The sequence below is a fragment of the Oncorhynchus gorbuscha genome, linkage group LG15 (assembly GCF_021184085.1).
Source record: "Oncorhynchus gorbuscha isolate QuinsamMale2020 ecotype Even-year linkage group LG15, OgorEven_v1.0, whole genome shotgun sequence".
NCBI lineage: Eukaryota > Metazoa > Chordata > Actinopteri > Salmoniformes > Salmonidae > Oncorhynchus > Oncorhynchus gorbuscha.
This window is the reverse complement of record NC_060187.1, coordinates 66,691,106-66,714,849: the sequence shown is the minus strand read 5'-3', so window position 1 is coordinate 66,714,849 and position 23,744 is coordinate 66,691,106. Positions and strand designations below refer to the sequence as shown.

At 43.1% G+C, this 23,744-nt stretch overlaps 2 protein-coding genes across 3 annotated transcripts in view; one reads left to right on the top strand and one right to left on the bottom strand.

Moving 5' to 3' along the window:
- LOC123997811 (transmembrane protein 79-like) overlaps positions 1-18,946 on the bottom strand; it is a 30,728-nt gene extending 11,782 nt beyond the window's left edge. Inside the window, exon 1 of the mRNA XM_046302384.1 lies at positions 18,740-18,946. The gene's annotated coding sequence lies outside the window, so the exon portion shown is untranslated. The remainder of the gene's footprint in view (positions 1-18,739) is intronic.
- Positions 1,682-18,459, top strand: LOC123997812 (death-associated protein kinase 2-like). 2 transcript variants are annotated; one of them, XM_046302386.1, is made up of 12 exons: positions 1,682-2,068; positions 12,396-12,531; positions 12,808-13,029; positions 13,827-13,965; positions 14,077-14,206; positions 15,071-15,119; positions 15,243-15,269; positions 15,532-15,684; positions 15,797-15,842; positions 16,036-16,125; positions 16,332-16,418; positions 16,759-18,459. In XM_046302386.1, the coding sequence occupies exons 2-12, from the start codon at positions 12,470-12,472 to the stop codon at positions 16,837-16,839; spliced, it is 1,086 nt and encodes a 361-aa protein (XP_046158342.1). In that variant the 5' UTR covers positions 1,682-2,068; positions 12,396-12,469; the 3' UTR covers positions 16,840-18,459. The 2 variants fall into 2 exon arrangements, with proteins under 2 accessions (XP_046158342.1, XP_046158343.1); XM_046302387.1 differs by lacking the exon at positions 1,682-2,068 and having other exon boundaries at positions 11,482-12,531.
- Positions 18,947-23,744: the final 4,798 nt, after the last annotated feature.

The window sequence follows — 23,744 nt, the reverse complement described above, 5'->3', positions numbered from 1 at the left end:
TCACTACAGACGCGGGTTTGATCCCGGGCTGTGTCGCAACCGGTAGCGACCGGGAGACGCATTACGCGGCGCACAATTGGCCCAGTGTCGTCCGGGTTAGGGGAGGGTTTGGCCGGCCAGGATGTCATTGTCCCATCCCGCTCTTGCAACCCCTTATGGCAGGTCAAGGGCATTCACGCTGACTTCAATCGCCAGTTGTATAGTGATTCCTCTGACACATTGGTGCGGCTGGCTTCTGGGTTAAGCGGGCAGTGTGTCAAGAAGCAGTGCGGCTTGGCAGGGTTGTGTTTTGGAGGACGTACGGCTCTCGACGTTCGCCTCTCCCGATTCCGTAAGGGAGATGCAGCGATGGGACAAGACTGTAACAACCAATTGGATATCACTGAAAGGGGTAAAAAAAAAAAAAATCAAGGAGTTGGTCTGCTGGGAATCCGTGATATCGTCAGCCTCCTACTTGCTTGAGGAACAATAGAGCAGCAGTAGAGAACAAAAGAGGAAAGGGCCCCCCACTAAAGGGCCCCCACCCCCCCACTTGCTTGAGGAACAATAGAGCAGCAGTAGAGAACAAAAGAGGAAAGGGCCCCCCACTAAAGGGCCCCCACCCCCCCCACTTGCTTGAGGAACAATAGAGCAGCAGTAGAGAACAAAAGAGGAAAGGGCCCCCACTAAAGGCCCCCCCCCACTTGCTTGAGGAACAATAGAGCAGCAGTAGAGAACAAAAGAGGAAAGGGCCCCCACTAAAGGGCCCCCACCCCCCCACTTGTCATGTCTTTACTTACCTCGACCACCTATTGAGATTAGTCTTTTGTTAAATAAATCAGGTGGGAAATTAGGTGAAACTGAGATATATATTTTAATATGTTTAGCTCACATATAATTTCAAATCAAATTTTAAATCGGTCACATACACATGGTTAGCAGATTTTATTGTGAGTGTAGCGAAATGCTTGTGCTTCTAGTTCCGACAGTGCAGCAATATCTAACAAGTAATATCTAACAATTACACAACAAATACCTAATACACACAAATCTAAGTAAAGGAATGCAATAAGAATATATAAATATTTGGATGAGCAATGTTAGAGCGGCATAGGCTAAAATGCAAAAGATAGTATAGAATACAGTATATACAGTATATACATATGAGATGAGTAATGCAAGATATGTAAACGTTATTAAAGTGGCCTTATTCATGCATTAAGGCGTGTGTAATAGAATAAATGAGGCAAAAACGAATGTAGACATTAATAAATGCATTTCTTTAGCTTCCAAAATATTTTTTCTCAATGGTGGGGGTCCAAGATGGAGGCATGGTGGCTTCAACACAGCGCCCCTATCAGTCATCTAGTGTTCGTGTATGTGATCATCTGACCAAAAGTCAGAGACACCGCTATGATGACACACCAAATGTGTCTGATGGATCCTTTTGGTATTCTTCTAATGCCTATTAATGGCAAACTGAAAGTAGCCTAATTAGATTAAGTTACCGAGTATGGGTAATCAAAAATTACGTTATTGATTACAATGTTTGACAGGTAACTAGTAACTAACGGATTACATTTAGAAAGTTACCTACCCAACCTTGCCTTTTTATACCACATCACACAATAGGCTACAACTCCAGTGTACTGTGCAGTAGGCAGATTTGCAAATTGCACGCAACATATCCAAGAAATTGTACTAGACTAATCAGTGGATTGATTCAGGGCCACCACAGTCACCTTTTATAGTCTACAGGAATATTGATGTGGTTTAAAAATGTATAAGTATGCGAGGGCTTGCTATGGTGTATATGTCGCGTATCTCTAGCTCCCCTGTAGGCTTGGGTAACCAAAGAGCATTGAAATAAAGGGAGCCGTCGAACTAGTCTGGCTACTACTCTCTCCCCGGTACGGTAACCGGTTGCTGTCAGAATACGGCACAACCTAATTATTTAATTTCAAGGGAGACACATTTACTTTAAATTCGGGAGTTCGTAAAGCCTACTACACCGGTGAAGAAGTAGAAAGTTGTGACACGACCAACCTCACATCAAAGCGGCGCCCGAGATTATCGTGAATTTATTTGGGTGAGTAGTTTTAACTATTACCACCGCCGACAAACTTTTTCCTCAAACCCAAAATCCGTTTATTTGAATAGGCCTATTTATGAGGAGCCATTTCCCTCTTGTCTGTCTGGTTCCAACTGATGGAGATCAAGCGATGTTGGCCATTTCTTTTGTTATTTAGGGATCACCACCTCAAGCTGAACCTCGGCAAGACGGAGCTGCTCTTCCTCCCGGGGAAGGACTGCCCGTTCCATGATCTCGCCATCACGGTTGACAACTCCACTGTGTCCTCCTCCCAGAGCGCCAAGAACCTTGGTGTGATCCTGGACAACACCCTGTCGTTCTCAACTAACATCAAGGCGGTGGCCCGTTCCTGTAGGTTCATGCTCTACAACATCCGCAGAGTACGACCCTGCCTCACACAGGAAGCGGCGCAGGTCCTAATCCAGGCACTTGTCATCTCCCGTCTGGATTACTGCAACTCGCTGTTGGCTGGGCTCCCTGCCTGTGCCATTAAACCCCTTCAACTCATCCAGAACGCCGCAGCCCGTCTGGTGTTCAACCTTCCCAAGTTCTCTCACGTCACCCCGCTCCTCCGTTCTCTCCACTGGCTTCCAGTTGAAGCTCGCATCCGCTACAAGACCATGGTGCTTGCCTACGGAGCTGTGAGGGGAACGGCACCTCAGTACCTCCAGGCTCTGATCAGGCCCTACACCCAAACAAGGGCACTGCGTTCATCCACCTCTGGCCTGCTCGCCTCCCTACCACTGAGGAAGTACAGCTCCCGCTCAGCCCAGTCAAAACTGTTCGCTGCCCTGGCCCCCCCAATGGTGGAACAAACTCCCTCACGACGCCAGGACAGCGGAGTCAATCACCACCTTCCGGAGACACCTGAAACCCCACCTCTTTAAGGAATACCTAGGATAGGTTAAGTAATCCCTCTCACCCCACCCCCCCCCTAAGTTTTAGATGCACTATTGTTAAGTGACTGTCCCACTGGATGTCATAAGGTGAATGCACCAATTTGTAAGTCGCTCTGGATAAGAGCGTCTGCTAAATGACTTAAATGTAAATGTAAATGTAATGTATACAAAACCCATGGACGCAGCTGTTACAATGTTACAAATTACGCATCAACTTTTCAAGCCTGCAACAAGTGACAATGGAATGGATGATGCCACGTTAGACTATCTTTCACACACAAGTGGCCAAAGCATCCACCTCCCCCTCTATGTAAATTCTCACTATTGTTTGATATAAATAACCCACTTCTCATTCATGCAGCATCTCTCAATCTCTCTCTCCCTCTTTCTTTTTCTCTCTTTTTCTACTTGTCTTAGGGTATCACCAAATCTATGTTCCATATCTGTGTCCTAATCTCGGGGGCTATACAGATGCCATATCTTAATTTGATCATCCTGTTGTTGCAGGAATGTTCCTGGACAACAGGAAATGCAAACATGTAGTGTATTCAATGCTTAGAAAGGCTTCTAAAGTTTAATTTCCACTTTAAAATGTCAGACTTGATTTGCCTTAATGAGAAATTTAATCAACCACAGGAGTTTGGTTGACACTTAATTGGGGAGGACAGGCTCGTGGTAATGGCTTGAGCGGAATCTGTGGAATGGTATCAAATAGATTAAACACATGGTTTCCATGTGCTTGATGCCATTCCATTTGCTTCGTTCCAGACATTATTATTAGCCGTCCTCCCCTCAGCAGCCTCCTGTGGTATCAACCCCTACAAAAAAAGTCCATAGATTATAATCCACATAACAATTCACATTTCCTGTTGCTCCAGGATTATTTTCCTGTTGTGTGAAACTGGCTCAAATGAAGATACAGCATCTGTATGTTTTCCATTTGGACGGTCAGTCCTTGACAATGGATGAACTGGAGTAGACGTTTTAATAGTATTACAGTAGTCTAGTGGACCAGAATGGGTCATGCATATGATATGCAGTCAAATACACATGCACATACACAGAGTCACACGCACAGAGTCACAAGTTCACACACAAATTAACTTTAAGGCACACCTGTTAATTGAAATGCATTACGGGTGACTACCTCAAAACTATGAAATAACACATATGGAATCATGTAATAACCAAAAAACCAAATCAAAATATATTTTACATTTGAGATAATTCAAAGTAGCCACCCATTGCCTTGATGACAGCTTTGCACACTCTAGGGATTCTCTCAACCAACTTCACCTTGAATGCTTTTCAAACAGTCTTGAAGGAGTTCCCACATATGCTGAGGACTTGTTGGCTGCATTTCCTTCACTCTACGGTCCAACTCATCCCAAACCATCTCAATTGGGTTGAGGTCAGGTGATTGTGGAGGTCATCTGATGCAGCACTCCATCACTCTCCTTGGTCAAATAGCCCGTATATAGCCTGGAGGTGTGTTTTGGGTCATTGTACTGTTGAAAAATAAATGGTAGTCCCACTACGTGTAAACCAGATGGGATGGCATATCACTGCAGAATGCTGTGGTAACCATGCTAGTTAAGTGTGCCTTGTATTCTAAATAAATCAGACTGTCACCAGCAAAGCACCCCCACACCAGCACACCTCCTCCTCCATGCTTCACGGTGGGAACCACACATGGGGAGAGCATCCGTTCATCTACACTGTGTCTCGCAAAGACATGGCAGTTGGAACCGGAAATCTCAAATTTGGACTCACCAGACCAAGGACAGATTTCCACCGGCCTAATGTCCATTGCTCGTGTTTCTTGGTCCGAGAAAGTATCTTCTTATTATTGGTGTCCTTTAGTAGCGTTTTCTTTGCAGCCAATTCGACCATGAAGGCCTGATTCACGCAGTCTCCTCTGAACAGTTGATGTCTGATACTTGAACTCTGTGAAGCATTTATTTGGGCTGCAATCTGAGGTGCATTTAACTCTAACTTATCCTCTGCAGCAGTGATAACTCTGGGTCTTTGTAGTTTGTAGTTGAAGCTCGCATCCGCTACAAGACCATGGTGCTTGCCTACGGAGCTGTGAGGGGAACGGCACCTCAGTACCTCCAGGCTCTGATCAGGCCCTACACCCAAACAAGGGCACTGCGTTCATCCACCTCTGGCCTGCTCGCCTCCCTACCACTGAGGAAGTACAGCTCCCGCTCAGCCCAGTCAAAACTGTTCGCTGCTCTGGCCCCCCAATGGTGGAACAAACTCCCTCACGACGCCAGGACAGCGGAGACACCTGAAACCCCACCTCTTTAAGGAATACCTAGGATAGGATAAGTATTCCCTCTCCCCCCCCCCTTTAAGATTTAGATGCACTATTGTAAAGTGACTGTTCCACTGGATGTCATAAGGTGAATGCACCAATTTGTAAGTCGCTCTGGATAAGAGCGTCTGCTAAATGACTTAAATGTAAATGTAATGTAAATGGTCTTCCTTTCATGTGACAGTCCTCATGAGGGCCAGTTTCATCATAGCGCTTGATGGTTATTGCGACTGCACTTGAAGAAACTTTCAAAGTTCTTGAAGTTTTCCCGATTGACTGACCTTCATGTCTTAAAGTAATGATGGACTGTTGTTTCTCTTTGCTTATTTGAGCTGTTCTTGCCATAATATGGAATTGGTCTTTTACCAAATAGGGCTATCTTCCTAATAACACCCATACCTTGTCACAACACAACTGATTGTATCATTAAGAAGGAAATTCTACAAATTAACTTTTAACAAGGCACACCTGTTAATTGAAATGCATTTCAGGTGACTACCTCATGAAGCTGGTTGAGAGAATGCCAAGTGTGTGCAAAGCTGTCATTAAACGCAAAGGGTGGCTACTTTGAAGAATCTCAGATCTCAAATATATTTTGATTTGTTTAACACATTTTTCGGCTCCCGGGTGTGCAGCCGTCTAAGGCACTGAATCTCAGTGCTTGAGGCGTCACTACAGACACCCTGGTTCGAATCCAGGCTGTATCACAACAGGCCATGATTGGGAGTGCCATAGGGTGGCGCACAATTGGCCTAGCGTCGTCCAGGTTTGGTGTAGGCCGTCGTAAATAACTATTTGTTCTGAACTGTCTTGCCTAGTTAAATAATAAATACAAATAAATTACTACATGATTCCATGTGTGTGTGTGTGCGTTCAGGAGATCTAGGTGTTTGAGAGTGTGAGCTGGAAAGTGGGCTGGAAAGTGAGCTGCGTGCAGGCGATCTATGTGTTTGAGAGTGTGAGTTGGAAGCAGACGTTACAACATGTCACATGTCCTGCCATTGTCTTGCAACAAAGACACAAACACCCTGTCATCACAGACTCTTCTCTTTTCAAACTAGCACACATACAGACACGTTGTCATTTCACATGTATGCATGCACACCACACAGACACACACATCCTGTTTTTTTTACCATATTTTTCCCAATTTGCATCAATGTATATTGTCAGAAAGACATTTAGACAGATAAACGCACAGGTGCGAGCTCACACACACACACAACACGCAGATACACACACATAGACAAAAAAAAGCCCATAGCCGCAGGAAAGTGTTTGGGGGTGCTGAATTACAGGCAATATTCTCACTGGGCTAAAGGCCAGAGTTAACGCTTACAAGGAACGGGACACTGACATGGACGCATACAAGAAAGGCCGATACGACCTCTGACGAGACATCAAACATGCAAAATAACAATATAGTAGGAATCCTATTACACCGGCTCCAACTCGCATTTTATGTGGCAGGGCTTGTTGGCGATAATGGATTACAAAAGGAAATCCAGCAATGAGTTGCCCAGCGATGCAGAACTCACAAACGAGCAAAATGCTTTTTATGATCGCTTTGAGGGAATATCACATTTACATTACATTTAAGTCATTTAGCAGACGCTCTTATCCAGAGCGACTTACAAATTGGTGCATTCACCTTATGACATCCAGTGGAACAGCCACTTTACAATAGTGCATCTAAATATTTTAAGGGGGGGGGGGTGAGAAGGATTACTTTATCCTATCCTAAGTATTCCTTACTTACGGGGTTAACAATCACAAGGCCTCCTGCCAGACATAATACCAGGGCGCGTTCTCCAATCATGCGCAGACCAGCTGGCAAGCGTCTTCAGACATTTTTAATATCTCTTTATCCCAGTCTATCATCCCAACATGTTTAGAGCTGACCACCATTGCCTAAATGACTGTAATTATGAAGTGCTTTTAAAGGCTGGTCATGACACACATCAACAACATAATCCCAGACTCCCTAGACCCGCTCCAATTTGTATACTGCCCCAACAGATCCACAGAAGACACAATCTCAATTGCACTTCACACTGACCTCTCCCACCTGGACAAAGGGGGAAATAACTATGTGAGAATGCTGTTCCTAGACTACGGGCTCAGCCTTCAACACCATAGTCCCCTCCAAGCTCATTACAAAGTTAGGGACCCTGGAACTGAACCTGTCCCTCTGCAACTGGATCCTGGACATCCTGACGTGCCGGCACCAAGTTGTGAGGGTAGGCAACAACACCTCCGCCACGATGACCTTCAACACAGGGCCACCCCCCCCAGGGCTGTGTGCTTAGTCCCCTCCTGTACTCCCTGTTCACCCACGACTGTGTGGCCACACACGACTTGAACACCATCATCAAGTTTTCTGATGACACGACTGTGGTAGGCCTGATGACAGCTGGCGATGAGTCAGCCTACAGGGAGGAGGTCAGAGACTTACCAGTGTGGTGCTAGGACAACAACCTCTCCCTCACCTTCAGTAAGACCAAGTAGCTGATCATGGATTGTAGGAGAAAGAGGGGAGAGTACGCCCCCATCCCATCCACAGGGCTATTGTAGAGCGGGTCGAGAGCTTCCAGTTCCTCGGCGTCCACATCACTAAGGACTCAACATGGTCCACACCTCACAGTCATGAAGAGGGCACGGCAGTGCCTATTCCCCCCCCGGAGGCGGTAAAGATTTGGCATGGGCCCTCGATCCTCAAAAAGTTCTACAGCTGCACCATCGAGGGCATCTTGACTGGCTGCATCACCGCTTGGTATGTAAATGACAGCAAAGCACTACAGAGGGTGGTGTGAACAGCCCAGTACATCACTGGGGCCCGAGCTCCCTGCCACCCAGGACCTTTATATCAGGTGGTGTCAGAGGAAGGCCCAAATTGCCATAGACTGTTCACTCTGCTACTGTACATTGATCTGGTACTGGTACTCCCTGTATATAGCTCCACATTGATCTGGTACTGGTACTCCCTGTATATACAGTGCCTTGCGAAAGTATTCGGCCCCCTTGAACTTTGCGACCTTTTGCCACATTTCAGGCTTCAAACAGAAAGATATAAAACTGTATTTTTTCAAATGAAGAATCAACAACAAGTGGGACACAATCATGAAGTGGAACGACATTTATTGGATATTTCAAACTTTTTTAACAAATCAAAAACTGAAAAATTGGGCGTGCAAAATTATTCAGCCCCTTTACTTTCAGTGCAGCAAACTCTCTCCAGAAGTTCATTGAGGATCTCTGAATGATCCAATGTTGACCTAAATGACTAATGATGATAAATACAATCCACCTGTGTGTAATCAAGTCTCCGTATATATGCACCTGCACTGTGATAGTCTCAGAGGTCCGTTAAAAGCGCAGAGAGCATCATGAAGAACAAGGAACACACCAGGCAGGTCCGGGATACTGTTGTGAAGAAGTTTAAAGCCGGATTTGGATACAAAAAGATTTCCCAAGCTTTAAACATCCCAAGGAGCACTGTGCAAGCGATAATATTGAAATGGAAGGAGTATCAGACCACTGCAAATCTACCAAGACCTGGCCGTCCCTCTAAACTTTCAGCTCATACAAGGAGAAGACTGATCAGAGATGCAGCCAAGAGGCCCATGATCACTGGATGAACTGCAGAGATCTACAGCTGAGGTGGGAGACTCTGTCCATAGGACAACAATCAGTCGTATATTGCAGAAATCTGGCCTTTATGGAAGAGTGGCAAGAAGAAAGCCATTTCTTAAAGATATCCATGAAAAGTGTCATTTAAAGTTTGCCACAAGCCACATGGGAGACACACTAAACATGTGAAAAAGAGGTTCTCTGGTCAGATGAAACCAAAATTGAACTTTTTGGCAACAATGCAAAACGTTCATCAAAAGCAACAAAAGCAACCCAGCTCATCACCCTGAACACACCATCCCCACTGTCAAACATGGTGGTGGCAGCATCATGGTTTGGGCTTGCTTTTCTTCAGCAGGGACAGGGAAGATGGTTAAAATTGATGGGAAGATGGATGGAGCCAAATACAGGACCATTCTGGAAGAAAACCTGATGGAGTCTGCAAAAGACCTGAGACTGGGACGGAGATTTGTCTTCCAACAAGACTATGATCCAAAACATAAAGCAAAATCTACAATGGAATGGTTCAAAAATAAACATATCCAGGTGTTAGAATGGCCAAGTCAAAGTCCAGACCTGAATCCAATCGAGAATCTGTGGAAAGAACTGAAAACTGCTGTTCACCAATGCTCTCCATCCAACCTCACTGAGCTCGAGCTGTTTTGCAAGGAGGAATGGGAAAAAATTTCAGTCTCTCGATGTGCAAAACTGATAGACATACCCCAAGTGACTTAAAGCTGTAATCGCAGCAAAAGGTGGCGCTACAAAGTATTAACTTAAGGGGGCTGAATAATTTTGCACGCCCAATTTTTCAGTTTTTGATTTGTTAAAAAAGTTTGAAATATCCAATAAATGTCGTTCCACTTCATGATTGTGTCCCACTTGTTGTTGATTCCTCATTATTTTTTTTTATATCTTTATGTTTGAAGCCTGAAATGTGGCAAAAGGTCGCAATGTTCAAGGGGGCCGAATACTTTCGCAAGGCACTGTACTCCCTGTATATAGCTCCACATTGATCTGATACTGATACTCCCTGTATATAGCTCCACATTGATATGGTACTGGTACTCCATGTATATCGCTCCATTCTTGTGTATTTTATTTTCTTCCTCTTGTGCTACTCTTTAGTTATTATTAATATCTTTAAACTCTGCATTGTTGGGAAGGGCTCATAAACAAGTATTTCACAGGAAAGTCTACACCAGTTGTATTCAGCACATGTGACAAATACAATTGGATATGTAGTGATAGAGCTTGCCATGACTGAGTGTGAGGAGTACATTGATTTATCATCCGACTATTGATTGGAACCTGTTATCATGCCATGCATCACTCACACACAGTAGAAACCCCTAGACCCTGCATACAGGCCACATACTGTACATGCACAGGGCATATGGACACACCTCTCTGTCTTTCTCTTTTTCACAGAAGTATTCTCATCTGTGTTGTGGTTAAGCAGAACACTTTGGCCCCTGGCTAGTTAGTGTGTGTGTGCTGACAGCACATTGGGGCGTTCACTGATAAATGAATGTTATTTCCGGTGACATGTAAATATTTACAGATACAGAGCATGCCTTTGTGCTCCAGCATCAGCAGGGAAGGATGTGTGTTGGTGGTTGGGTGGTTGTGTGTAAAGAATAATTATTTGGTTTTCGTTGCTAAAATTAACAAGCTATAGTGGAACATTTGTTCAGCATTCATTAACGTGACGTAATAACATCTCTATTAACCACTACCATTCATAAACAACTTCCATACCTCATGCAAGGTGATGTCATCAAACACACACATATACACACACACACACACACACACACACACACACACACACACACACAGCAGAAAATGTCTGTTCTATATAAAACATCGGGATAATGGGCGCAGTCAGTGCCTGCTTTTGTTCCAAGTTATCAGTGTTCATGCAGGACTGACCATCAAACACACACATGAAATGCAAGGAAGAGGTGTAGTTGTCTTTTTCCCTTCCAATCGCTTTGGTGATGTTTTCACAAATATATGGTGAATTTTCTAAACTCTTAGTAAAAAACTCCAAACTGGTAAGACTTGTAAAACAGCAACATCTTATATTCAAAACCATATATTTTGTATTAATTTAGTTTGTAGACTTTCATCACACAACCATTGATCCAAAATATAATTGTATTGTGAAATACCATGAGAACCTTGATTTAATCACCAAAACACATCATGATATCTTCTCAATGTAGTTGTTTTAACTAACAGTTAATCTAATAGAAATAAATGCAAGATGCAAAATTGTCCTTTGAATGTAATAGGCTACAGTACTGTCAATGACAGTATATTTGTCACGAACATCGTCAGGGAAATGACTGGACCAAGGTGCAGAGTGGTAAGCGTACATTTTCCTTTATTAAGAATGTCGCCAACAAAACAAGAAACGACCGTGCAGCTCCCTAGGGCTATACAGACCACTAACACAGACAACTACCCACAACTAAGGTGGCAAAACAGGCTGCCTAAGTATGATTCCCAATCAGAGACAACGATAGACAGCTGCCTCTGATTGGGAACCACACTCGTCGAAACACACAGAAATATAAAACATGAATGCCCACCCTACATCACACCCTGACCTAACCAAATAGAGAAATAAAATGCTCTAAGGTCAGGGCGTGACAATATTACACTGTTTTCACATTAGGCAATACACTGGCACTACCCATAAACATTTACTGAAAATATCCTTGATTTCTATCCCATTTGCAATCAAATTGCTATAGCGTGATTTAAAATGAAAGGCACTGTTCCCGCTTTCGGGGAGACTGTATTCACGGTAAACTCTGCATATTTTGCCTCAATCAGAAATTACCTATCAATTTTAATCGCGCTATAGCGTTGAACTTTCACAATACAAATTGAATTGTGGCCTAGATTTCAATCGTGCTACAGTGCAAATCTTCAGCACTTGATATTGAATCAAGTCAATTGAAAAAGTGCTTAGAGTTGTGAAACAACTACCTTTTTGAGGATCTGTTTTGAGTTGTGTACTAACAGTTGTGACATACGTGTGAAAATCCCATCAAAGTGATTGAAAAAACTGTAACGTGATACAAATCATGGGGGTTGGCTGTTTTCTTGTGTGCATAGTTGCGCAAAGTATGGATGATGATAAATACATTTATTTTAAATCGCTCCACGCCCCACTCCCCCTATGCCAACCCAAAACATCTGCCAGCGACCATGGTTGTGTGGGTTGGTGTGCGTGTGTGTGCCTTTTTTCAATTTATGTCCATGTTTGTTTCCATTAGTTTATCTGCTGCTATACGCTTGACATAATTATATCTACACACAGAGTACTGTTTATTGTCCCGGCATTCTTCCATGGTTCCTGATGCTATCTGGTGACTTACTTGCTTCTATATTTGAAATACATTTGAGTTTACCTTCCAAATCTGTTCTGTCATCCCTCTTTCTTCCCTCACTTCTACAGAGTGCAGTAGCTCTGGAAAACAACCAGAAAAATAGTGTGAGGGGGGGGGGGGAAGAGGGAAAAAGAGCAAGACCATGGCTCAGATTAAGCTGCAGAATGTGGAGGACTACTATGAGATTGGAGAGGTGCTTGGCAGGTGAGTGAGAAGGTTTGGAGTAGAGAATGGAACAGCGCTAGACATGAATTGATGTTCATTTGAATTGATTTGAATTTCACTTAATTTACATATAATGCTAGGAATACACTGCTAAGTAAATAGTACTAGAAAGGTGCAATGCCCCTCTCTGTTATTCACTCTAATCAAACATTCAAACTAGCTTTAGGCCTATTAGCATCACAGGAGTAGTTCAGCGTAATATAGAGCACAATGCAAACGTTTCCTACGATATCATCCCTCTCTGCCCCCCTCTAGTGGTCACTTTGGGCAAGTGCGTGCGGTGCTGGAGCGGGCGTCCAAGGTCAACTGGGCGGGGAAGTTCCTGAAGCTGCGTCGGAGCGCCAGTAGCCGCCTGGGCCTGGAGAGGAAGAGTGTGGAGAGGGAGGTGGAGATACTGCAGAGCCTGCAGCACGCCAACGTCATGGCCCTCAGGGATGTGTTTGAGAGTCGCGCCGAGGTCGTGCTCATCGTGGAGCTGTGAGTCAAGTGGGGACAGATGGAGGGAGGGGGAGACCTCTGCTGGTCTCTGTCTATCTGTCTGTCTTCCCCCTCAGCAGGTGGGATGGAAATAGTTGCGTGGAGCACCACTCTCACTCCCACCCTGTTTAATGGGAACACAATGAGAAGCACTTGGTCCCGTCAGCCCATCTAATCCTCCTGTCATCACTAGCATTGATCTAATAGTCCAGGCCAGACAGACAACTCAAAACTTGTTAATATAACTGAACAATAGCCCCCCCCCAAATACAGACACACTCACAACTGTAACCAAACTGGTGCTGCACTCCAGGAAACAAGAGCGCATGAATATAAGATCTTGAAGCAAACTTTTAGGCTGATTCACTTTCGAGTAACTTTAATAGGAATGAGATGCCATTTTCATAACTTGGTCTAGTTATTATAAGTCGACAGATGTAGGATCTTAATTTGAGCCAGCTTGCTACAGCAAGGAAATAATCCTGCAGCAACAAGAAATGTGAATTATTTTGTGGATTATAATTAATGGACATTTGTGTAGGGGTTGATACATTATTCCTAAGGGAAAATCAAGTCTGAAATTTCAAAATAGAAAATACAAACTTCGGAAGCCTTTTAAACCTCAAATATATTACAAGTTTTAAATGTCTCCTGCAACAGAGTGATCAAATGAATATCCTACATCTGTATGTGATGAAGATATTCTCCTGACAAATTTACATCTACTTAATTCTATCTACTTTTTTTACCACTTCTTTCTCACTGCCCCCCCTCCTCCCTCTCTCTCTCTGCTCTAGTATCAGTGGCGGGGAGCTGTTTGATTTCATAGCAGAGAAGGAGAGCCTGTCTGAGGAGGAGGCCATAGAGTTCTTGAAGCAGATCCTCATGGGAGTGGGCTTTATGCACACTAAGAACATTGCCCACTTTGACCTCAAGGTGAGACACACAGTTTCCTGACTCTGTTGCCCCTTGCCTAAACACATTTGGGCTGTTTTTAATTCCATCAGGATTTGGCATTGTGTGTGTAACATTCTGTTTTCCATTTAGCCAGAGAACATCATGCTGGCTGACAAGACGATGCCACACCCCCACATCAAGATCATTGACTTTGGACTGGCCCATCGCCTCAAACAGGGGGAGGAGTACAGGAGCCTATCTGGGACCCCACAGTACATCGGTATGTGGAACATTCCACGTTTACCGTCTTTGTTTGTTTGGTGGAAATTGTGTCAGTCAGTATGTGTCTCATGTTATGTGAGCATTTTGTTCGTGTGTGATTATGGTGTGTATGTTTGATGTGTGTACAGTGTGTCTTCCTGTCTGTTTTAGTTTTTATTTAGCATGAGCCTCTAGAAAGGTGCTGAGGTTTCCATGGAGACAGTTTCCAAGGGGTAGTAGTGTGGTTGTGGACAGGATGTGACATCAGAGCGTGTGGTGGGGCTCTGGGGGTAGTGAGAGAGAGACGTGTGACTAGGTGAGAAGTTTCAACAGGCCTGAAATACGTGATGCAACCTGAGTCGCCAACACAAAGAGTGTAACGGAATGATTACTTTAAGAGAGGGCAGGAGGGTTGCATGGGTATTATTGTTGGGCCATGGGTTCTACCATAACCCACTCATTCCCCAACTAGTTGCACATTTTCATGTGTTCTACTGTAAGATTTTAGGATTTATTTATACATTTTTATTTATTTAACTAGGCAAGTGAGTTGAGAACAAATTCTTATTTACAATGACGTCCTTAGAGCATTTATTCATTATTAATCATTAGAGAATGCCATTATATTGTGCAACAGCAGTGTTAGCGTCACCCAGTGTTTCCCTAACACAATGACAGTGACTTGTGACAAACGGAAGTTACTCTCCTCTATTGTATTCTCAAGTCCTTACAAAAGAGGTCTCTCTCTTTTACTATCAGTTCTTTTCCTCTGTTACACACACTCTGTTTTTCTGGATAAGGCTGGATTGTATTATGTGTATCTCATTATCTCTCACTTTCTCTCTCTCCCTCTCCCCCTTCTCCCTTTCCATTTTCTTCCCAGCCCCTGAGGTGATTAACTATGAACCCCTGAGCGAGGCAGCCGACATTTGGTAACCATTACTACAATGTTATTCATTAGAAAAACCAAACAAAATGTCCCCGCTGCCTTGACTATCAGGGTAAATCGTTTTGTGCACACAAAGTCACTCATATCGCTCTTCTCTTCTCTCCAGGAGTATTGGTGTGATAACCTACATATTGTGAGTATGCAAAACAAGTGGACAATTTGAAATGTACATACCGTAGCTACCAGTGGAGGTTGGTGGGAGGAGCTATAGGAGGACCGGCTAATTGTAATGTCTGTAATGAAATAAATGGATCGGTATCAAACATGAAACCACGTTTGACTCCCATGCCATTTATTACATTGCAGCCATTACAATGAGCCTGTCCTCATATAGCTCTGCCCACCAGCCTCCTCTGGTAGCTACACATATTCTTTAATACCCCCCTATTCTACAGGTTGAGTGGTTTGTCTCCCTTTCAAGGAGATAATGACGAGGAGACACTAAAGAATATCGTGGGGATGATCTATGAGTTTGAAGAGAACTATTTCACCCAGACCAGCGCCATGGCCAAAGACTTTATTGAGAAACTACTGGTCAAAGACCCAATGTAAACAAACGATCACTCATTAATTTATTCGTTTCATTGATATGGTTATTGTCTATAACCTCTGTATACCATGCAACAGTCTATTACTTAATGATGTGTGTCCCTCCTACAGAGAGAGAATGACAGCGGATGAATGTCTAGTACACCCTTGGATCAAGGTGAGAGAAGAGAGAATTGTGATTTGATTGGGTTAACTTCAATACATAAACCCAACATAAGCACATTATTGTGCTGAAGGTTTGAGTAGGAAAGCTTAAGTTGTGAGTATGATTCACACTGAAAAGCTGTGAACTGCATGTCACTTTGGATAAAGCGTCTATTAAAATAGCACGTTAATTCCTTGTTTATCAGCCCCTCACACGCAAACAGGCGGATAACAGAAGTCGGTCATCCATTAACATGAAAAGCTTCAAGAAGTTCAACGCCAAAAGGAAATGGAAGGTGAGGCCCAGTAGTGCATCTCAATACTCCAAAGTAGCTTCCTCTTCTTTTCTCCTACCTTATATCTGCATTAGTCCTACAATATTGGTGAGAGGGGGACACCTGCTGGTCCGGACATTGTATTGCATCATATTTGCCTTGTTTTTCTGTGGACACCTCTTTCAATACCCTTTTTAAATCCTCCCCCTCTCTCTCTCTCTCTCTAGATGTCATATAACATGGTGTGGGCGTGTAATAGATTATTTCGCCTGCAGTTGCAGTGTAAAAGCAGGTCCCAGGAGGACCCAGAACTGGTAAGAGAGAGCAGAAAGGACTGGGTCTAGACCAGGGGACATGCTGGCTTCTGCCCTGTTCTTAAAGTCTGACTAAGACCTATATAACTAGCTGTGGGTACTGTCTGGGCGATCAATAACACCAATTTTAATAAATCGTAATACACTAATCATTTATATGCCAGGGAAAGAACAAAAACTGGAAAACTACAATGAAATATTGCACCCATATTTCATCATAATGTTACAATTCCTTTATTTAACCGTTATAAATCCATTTATTATACTCTCAATATCAACATATCAATGAGGCTGTTGATATGCTTATGTCTGAATATCTCTGCAATTGTCCCCTTGTCAGAGGCAGTGTGAGAGCGACCAGGAGGACACGGAGACCAAGCCTGCTTCTCTCATTCGCCGCAGACTCAGCAGCAGTTCCTAAAGAAGACCACTGGGGTCACTAACACAGCCTCAGACCACCGCTATCCATCCCACCATGGGGGAAATGGAGAGAAGGCTTTTGTGAGTGCACCAATCAACAATAGTCTGAGTTACAGAATGACTGACTATGCCAGTGACAATACGAGTGACGAACCCGTTGATGTGCAGGTGCCTAAAGCCAGTGTTAGTCCACAGAGTTGAATCTTAATGTCTCAGACACCGTTCCTGATCAAACCGCTGTAGTTTACCAAACTGCTTCTGTTACACTTCACCCCCATTTGACCTAGCATTTGCCTGTGCCTTTTATGTATTTACCTGTGCCTTTTAAGTTTGACACAATTATTTTCTGAACATGCCAAAACTTTTGTTTTGGTGCACGGGATAGAGTGTCACACTTATAGCTAACCTCGAATTGCAATTATTATGCCTTACAATATTATGTGGTTATATCATTTAGCCTCTGCCACATGTTCTGATATTTTTGACTGCTGTATGCCTGTCAAAGGTCAAGACTATTCCAAACTCATTTTTATTTGAGTTTGAGACATTTGCATTTCATACAATTAACTAGAAAAAGTACTTGGTAACTAAATTGTTAATTGAGTGTTTCACATGAAATTAGGGAACTATACAAGCCATACAATTGGAAATAGAAGGCCTGTTTTTCTAATTCTGCCTTTAAGTGGATACATTATTTGTGTCAGAATGTAGATATAAGTTTATACAGAGCTACTGTACTATACACAGCTACAGCCGTGTTCGACACTGACATGTAATGTAGTCTTAGTGTGTAGAGCCCTTAAAAGCCTTATCAAACTTCATCTTCGATATACTTTATTGAACATTTCAACCATCTTTGGCTTATGTCAAAGGTCAATTTTATAGTCATTTTTGAAAGGGAAAGCTACTTTATAACCTTGTGTAGGCTTGTTTTAAAGAAATATATATAATAATGAGAGTTTAATACTGACAACAACCATGTTTTGTGAATTGTGTGATGGTGAATAAGAAAATGTTAGTCTATGATGTTAAAGCTATTACAGTATATACACACATTTGTTACTTTGAAAGCCCACCATTTTTTAAAGACAGCAGACTACTTGCACTGGTTGAGTTATCAGTTTCTGTGGCACATGATGAGGTCAAGACAGTCAGTGAACGGCGACCCGTATCTAACTTGACCACTGCGAACCTAGAGTTAACATCACAATCATTGTCAAAGTTCATTGTAACAGACAAATGGATTAGAAGAAGTGAGGCCTACAAACTTCAGTCTTTCAGTTCTTTTTCTAAATGTTCTAAATTGGTTCCAGGCTGTCAACCTCATATTCTTATGGAAGGGTGGGGAATTGTTGCCATTTTCCTCTGGGTTTATAAAAGGGTATAGAGGTTTTGAAACGGGGTTGAATAGTTGGCACTTCCAAGATGAGCAGGATCCAAGGAGTCAGCAGCATTCTTGGAGAGAGGGTGCCAAGGAAATAAAGAGCTTTCACACACTGTAAATTCCTGAATCTGCCCATGCCCTCTCTCCTTCCAATGTGCATCCTACAGAGCACATGCCCGTTGCCATAGAGGACTCACAAACAGACGCACTCGAGCACGCAAGAGAGGTGAGTTTGGAATTAGGCAAACATTAAAATTGAAGTAAAGGACCATAATATAATAAGTGTTAAAGGTGTTCAGTATATTTGTAATTCGCACGCATGAACACCCACACATACAGTACATACAGGTGAGAGGAGATGCGCAAACAGCCATGTCTAGCGAAACTGAGTAACAGGCTACAAACACTTACAGCTAGCCAAGCATTATCGTGGGAGTGGCGACTCATACACAGAGCGAGACAAACAAAATGTCAAACGGGTATCCTTCTGGAGATCAAGTGACACATGGCACCTTACCTGTAGACGTTTGAGGAATTCGGATGGTCTGCATTTATTTTTATTAATTGGACAAAGTTAAATGTAAAAAAATATAAATATCAGGAAGACTGGTAAACGTATAATTAAAACGGCTATTAGACTGTAGTTTTTCCGACTAAACCGTGGGAAGACGTGAAAAGCACAGGACAATCATTACATCTGCGCGCTGGTTGGAAAGTTAGCTATCGCGGCAGGTGCAGCCATCAAACCGGTGAGTCATTTGCAAGTAATTTATATATTTTTTTACCTGACCATGAACTAAATGTCTATTAAAAAGTATATGTATGTATACTGAACAAAAAATGAACTCAACATGCAACAATTTCAAAGATTTTACTGAGTTACAGTTCAAGGAATCAGTCAATTTAAATAAATAAATTAGTCCCTAATCTATGGATTTCACATGACTGGGAATACAGACGTGCATCTGGTGGTCATTGATACCTTAAAAAAGAAGTAAGGGCGTAGATCAGAAAACCAGTCAGTCAGTATCTGGTGTGACCACCATTTGCCTCATGCAAAAAGGCACATCTGCTTCACATAGAGTTGATCAGGCTGTTGATTGTGGCCTGTGGAATGTTGCCTCACTCCTCTTCAATGGCTGTACGAAGTTTCTGGATATTGGTGGGAACTGGAACACGCTGTTGTACCTATCCAGAGCATCCCAAACATGCTCAATGGGTGAAATGTCTGGTGAGTATGCAGGCCATGGAAGAACTGGGACATTTTCAGCTTCCAGGAATTGTGTACAGATCCTTGCGATATGGGGCCATGCATTATCATGCTGAAACATGAGGTGATGGCGAAGGATGAATGGCATGACAATGGGCCTCAAGATCTCATCACAGTATCTCTCTGCATTCAAATTGCTATTGATAAAATACAATTGTGTTCATTGTCCGTAGCTTATGCCTGCCCATACCATAATCCAACCGCCACCATGGGGCACTCTATTCACAGCGTTGACATCAGCAAACCACTCGCCCACACGACGCCATACATGTGGTCTGCGGTTGTGAGGCCAGTTGGACGTACTGCCAAATTCTCAAAAACAATGTTGGAGGTGGCTTATGGTAGAAAAATTAACATTCAAATGTATATCAACAGCTTGGGTGGACATTCCTGCAGTCAGCATGCAGATTGCATGCTCCCTGTGGTATTGTGTTGTGTGACAAAACTGCATATTTTAGAGTGGCCTTTTATTGTCCCCAGCACAAGGTGCACCTTTGTAATGTTCATGCTGTTTAATCAGCTTCTTCAAATGCCACATCTGTCAAGTGGATTGATTATCTTGGCAGGAGAAATGCTCACTAACAGGGATGTAAATAATTTGATAGAAATAAGCTTTTTGTGCGTATGGAACATTTCTGGGATCTTTTATTTCAGCTCATGAAACATGGGACCAACACTTTACATGTTGTGTTTATATTTTTGTTCAGTGTATTTTCAATGTGTGGTCTAGTTTATTTAGTCATGGGACATTCAAGGCATCCTGCCAGGTTCTCCAATAATTTTGGAGCAGCCTATCCTGCCAGGTTCTCCAATAATTTTGTAGCAGCCTACCAAGGGGACCATACTTTTCTAAAATGGGTTGGAAATTATATTTATTTCATCACCATGGTTCGTTTGACACAATATAAATATTCAAATTACACCATTATCAGACGTGATAACATCTATCAGTATGATGACTGTATGACGACAGGCAGCCTATTGCATTTACAGTATAACCAGGGAAACATTGATTTAAAAAAAAATCTCAAATTGACAAATGTATTTTAAAGAACAAATTGACTGGGATATATTAGTTTGGTTTATTCAAGTTGTGTTAACAACATTGACAGTAACATGACGTGTTTCTCCCCATCCTTCCCAAAGGACTTCATGGCTCATAAACTCATGTCTGGTTGGTCTGTAAGAAGAAGCTAGGTAATGATTTAAAGGAAGACAAACCTTAAAGGTATATCAAGTGTGTTTGCATACTTTCAAGTTAAGTATTAGGTTGGCCACAGTATTAGGTTGGCCACAGTATTATGTTGGCCATAAAAAGTTGCCAATTGATGGCACTGATGGATGGGATGTTGGGATGATGGGAGCTTTCTTCATGAGCCACAAATATTTGAAGTTTAAAAAAAAGGACAGTAAAAGGAGGAACAGGGCCAACAGGTACGCTCAAGATATATAAAAAAAGCTTATATGGACATAAGGTCACAGACATTTTCAGCATGGTTGTACGTACATTCCCGATAGGCCGAAGCAACCCCAGTTAATAAGCCTTACCTTTTATTAGGCAGATAAGTCTTTGACACCATGAATTCAAAGGATGCTGGGTAGTACAACACATTGCACATGTGAAGCAGCTGTGTAGAAACATTGGAGTGCATTAGAGCACCCTGAATGTAAAGCTGGATTAAAGAGATAGATGTTTGAGGGTTTGAAGAGCGGATGACACATCGTTCTTCAGAAAGAAAGATGACATGTATGTTGTTTCACCTCCTACCGTTTACATTCCTTGGACAGAGTCCTGTCTATGGTTAGAGATGAGGAATGTGAACGATGGAGGAAGGGGAGTAGAGATCTAAGAGGGGGAGGTGAGGAGAGAGATGGTGTATGGAGAGGGGAGAGACAGTAGATGGCAGTCAACCATTCAATTCACCTTAAGTCCTTATGTCTTAAAGCATACATCCACTGACTTCCAGCCATCATGCTAATGCTAGGTAGAATTGTCTTGCAAAACTACCTCTAACTTCCTTAATAATGGACACAGAGACATGAAAATGGTATCCACAAGTTCATCTGACTTTGGGGAAGTAGATCCCAAAGTATCCCTTTTAAGGCAGACGAATTACGAAGAATGTGAGAAATGGAAGAGCAAAAATATGAATAGGGAGTAGGAGACAAGGCAGCTAGGCACAGAGGCACAATGACATTGTTACCACTCTTGTTTTCAGTCTCTCAACTCGGTAACACACAGGAAAGCACATACGAGAACACACGAGGAAACACACGCACGCAAACACACATCAAATCAAATTTTATTGGTCACATACATGGTTAGCAGATGTTATTGCGAGTGTAGTGAAATGCTTGTGCTTCTAGTTCCTACAGTGCAGCAATATCTAACATGTAATCTAACAATTCCACCACAACTACCTAATACACACATCTAAGTAAAGGAATGGAATAAGAATATATACATATAAATATATGGATGACCAATGACAGAGCGGCATAGGCAAGATGCAAAAGATGGTATAAAATACAGTGTATATACATATGAGATGAGTAATACAAGATATGTAAACATTATTAAAGTGACTAGTGATCTATTTATTAAAGTGGCCAATGATTTCAAGTCTGTAGGCAACAGCCTCTCTGTGTTAGTAAAAGCTGTTTAACAGCCTGATGGCCTTGAGATAGAAGCTGTTTTTTAGCCTCTCGGTCCCAGCTTTGATGCACCTGTACTGACCTCGCCTTCTGGATGGTAGCGGGGTGAATAGGGAGTGGCTCGGGTGGTTATTGTCCTTGATGATCTTCTTGGCCTTCCTGTGACATCGGATGCTATAGGTGTCATGGAGGGCAGGTAGTTTGCCTCCGGTGATGCGTTGTGCAGACCGCACCACCCTCTGGAGAGCCCTGTGATTGTGAGCGGTGCAGTTGCTGTACCAGGCGGCGATACAGCCCGACAGGATGCTCTCAATTGTGCAGCTGTAAAAGTTTGTGAGGATTTTAGGTGACAAGCCACATTTCTTCAGCCTCCTGAGGTTGAAGAGGCGCTGTTGTGCCTTCTCCTCCACACAATCTGTGTGGGTGGACCATTTACAGTTTGTCCGTGATGTGTACGCCGAGGAACTTAACTTCTCCACTGCTGTCCCGTCGGTGTGGATCGGAGGGTGCTCCCTCTGCTTTTTTCCTGAAGCCCACGATCATCTCCTTTTGTTTTGTTGACGTTGAGTGAGAAGTTGTTTTCCTGACACCACACTCCGAGTGCCCTCACCTCCTCCCTGTAAGCTGTCTCGTCATTGTTGGTAATCAAGCCTACTACTGTTGTGTCGTCTGCTAACTTGGTGATTGAGTTGGAGAATTGCATGGCCACGCGGTCATGGGTGAACAAGGAATACAGGAGGGGGCTGAGCACGCACCTTTGTGGGGCCCCAGTGTTGAAGATCAGCGAAGTGGAGATGTTGTTTCCTACCTTCACCACCTGGGGGTGGCCCATCAAGATGTCCAGGACCCAATTGCAGAGGGTGGGGTTGAGACCCAGGGCCTCAAGCTTAATGATGAGCTTGGAGGGTACTATGGTGTTGAATGCTGAGCTATAGTCAATGAACAGCATTCTTACATAGGTATTCCTCTTGTGCAGATGGGATAAGGCAGTGTGCAGTGCAATGGCGATTGGATCGTCTGTGAACTATTGGGGCACTAGGCAAATTGAAGTGGGTCTAGGGTGACAGGTAAGGTGGAGGTGATATGATCCTTGACTAGTGTCATGACGTTGCCCTCTTTGGGTATAGCCTGCCCCCTCTCCCTGCCTCCCCCTTGCCTCCTTCAACTAGGCTGCTGTGGTCAGAGATGGGTCGTAAATTCCTGAGGAGAAGACCCTGCCACATGGCCACACAGTATAAGAGGCAGAGTAAATTTTCATAGAGAACAAAGGAATTTCTTCCACCTCACAGAACTTGAGGTACAAACAAATTTCATGTTCTGGAGAAAGTATAAAAGATCGGTGAAGAATCCAGCTACGAACTGGTCCGTTTGTTACAACTTGGGGAAGCTCATGGGAGACGGTGTGGCCACATTACCATAACGCTGTTTATATAATAGCCTCAGATATGAGGTTTACATCTAATTGTTGTATAAGATGAATGAGTGAGTGTGATACTGTTTGTAAAATTGTGTAATATGATTTTGGACTGTTTAATGAAGGAAAATCCAATTCCCTTTTGATTTGAACAAAATCAGAGGACCGCCCCTGAGCCCAGTT

What these genes read in the sequence shown, in the direction of transcription:
- LOC123997812 (XM_046302386.1), top strand. Translation starts at nt 12,470, where the DNA reads ATGGCTCAGATTAAGCTGCAGAATGTGGAGGACTACTATGAGATTGGA. An exon ending in ATTGGAGAGGTGCTTGGCAG is followed by an intron (nt 12,532 to 12,807) that starts GTGAGTGAGAAG and finishes GCCCCCCTCTAG; the next exon opens with TGGTCACTTTGGGCAAGTGC. An exon ending in GTCGTGCTCATCGTGGAGCT is followed by an intron (nt 13,030 to 13,826) that starts GTGAGTCAAGTG and finishes TCTCTGCTCTAG; the next exon opens with TATCAGTGGCGGGGAGCTGT.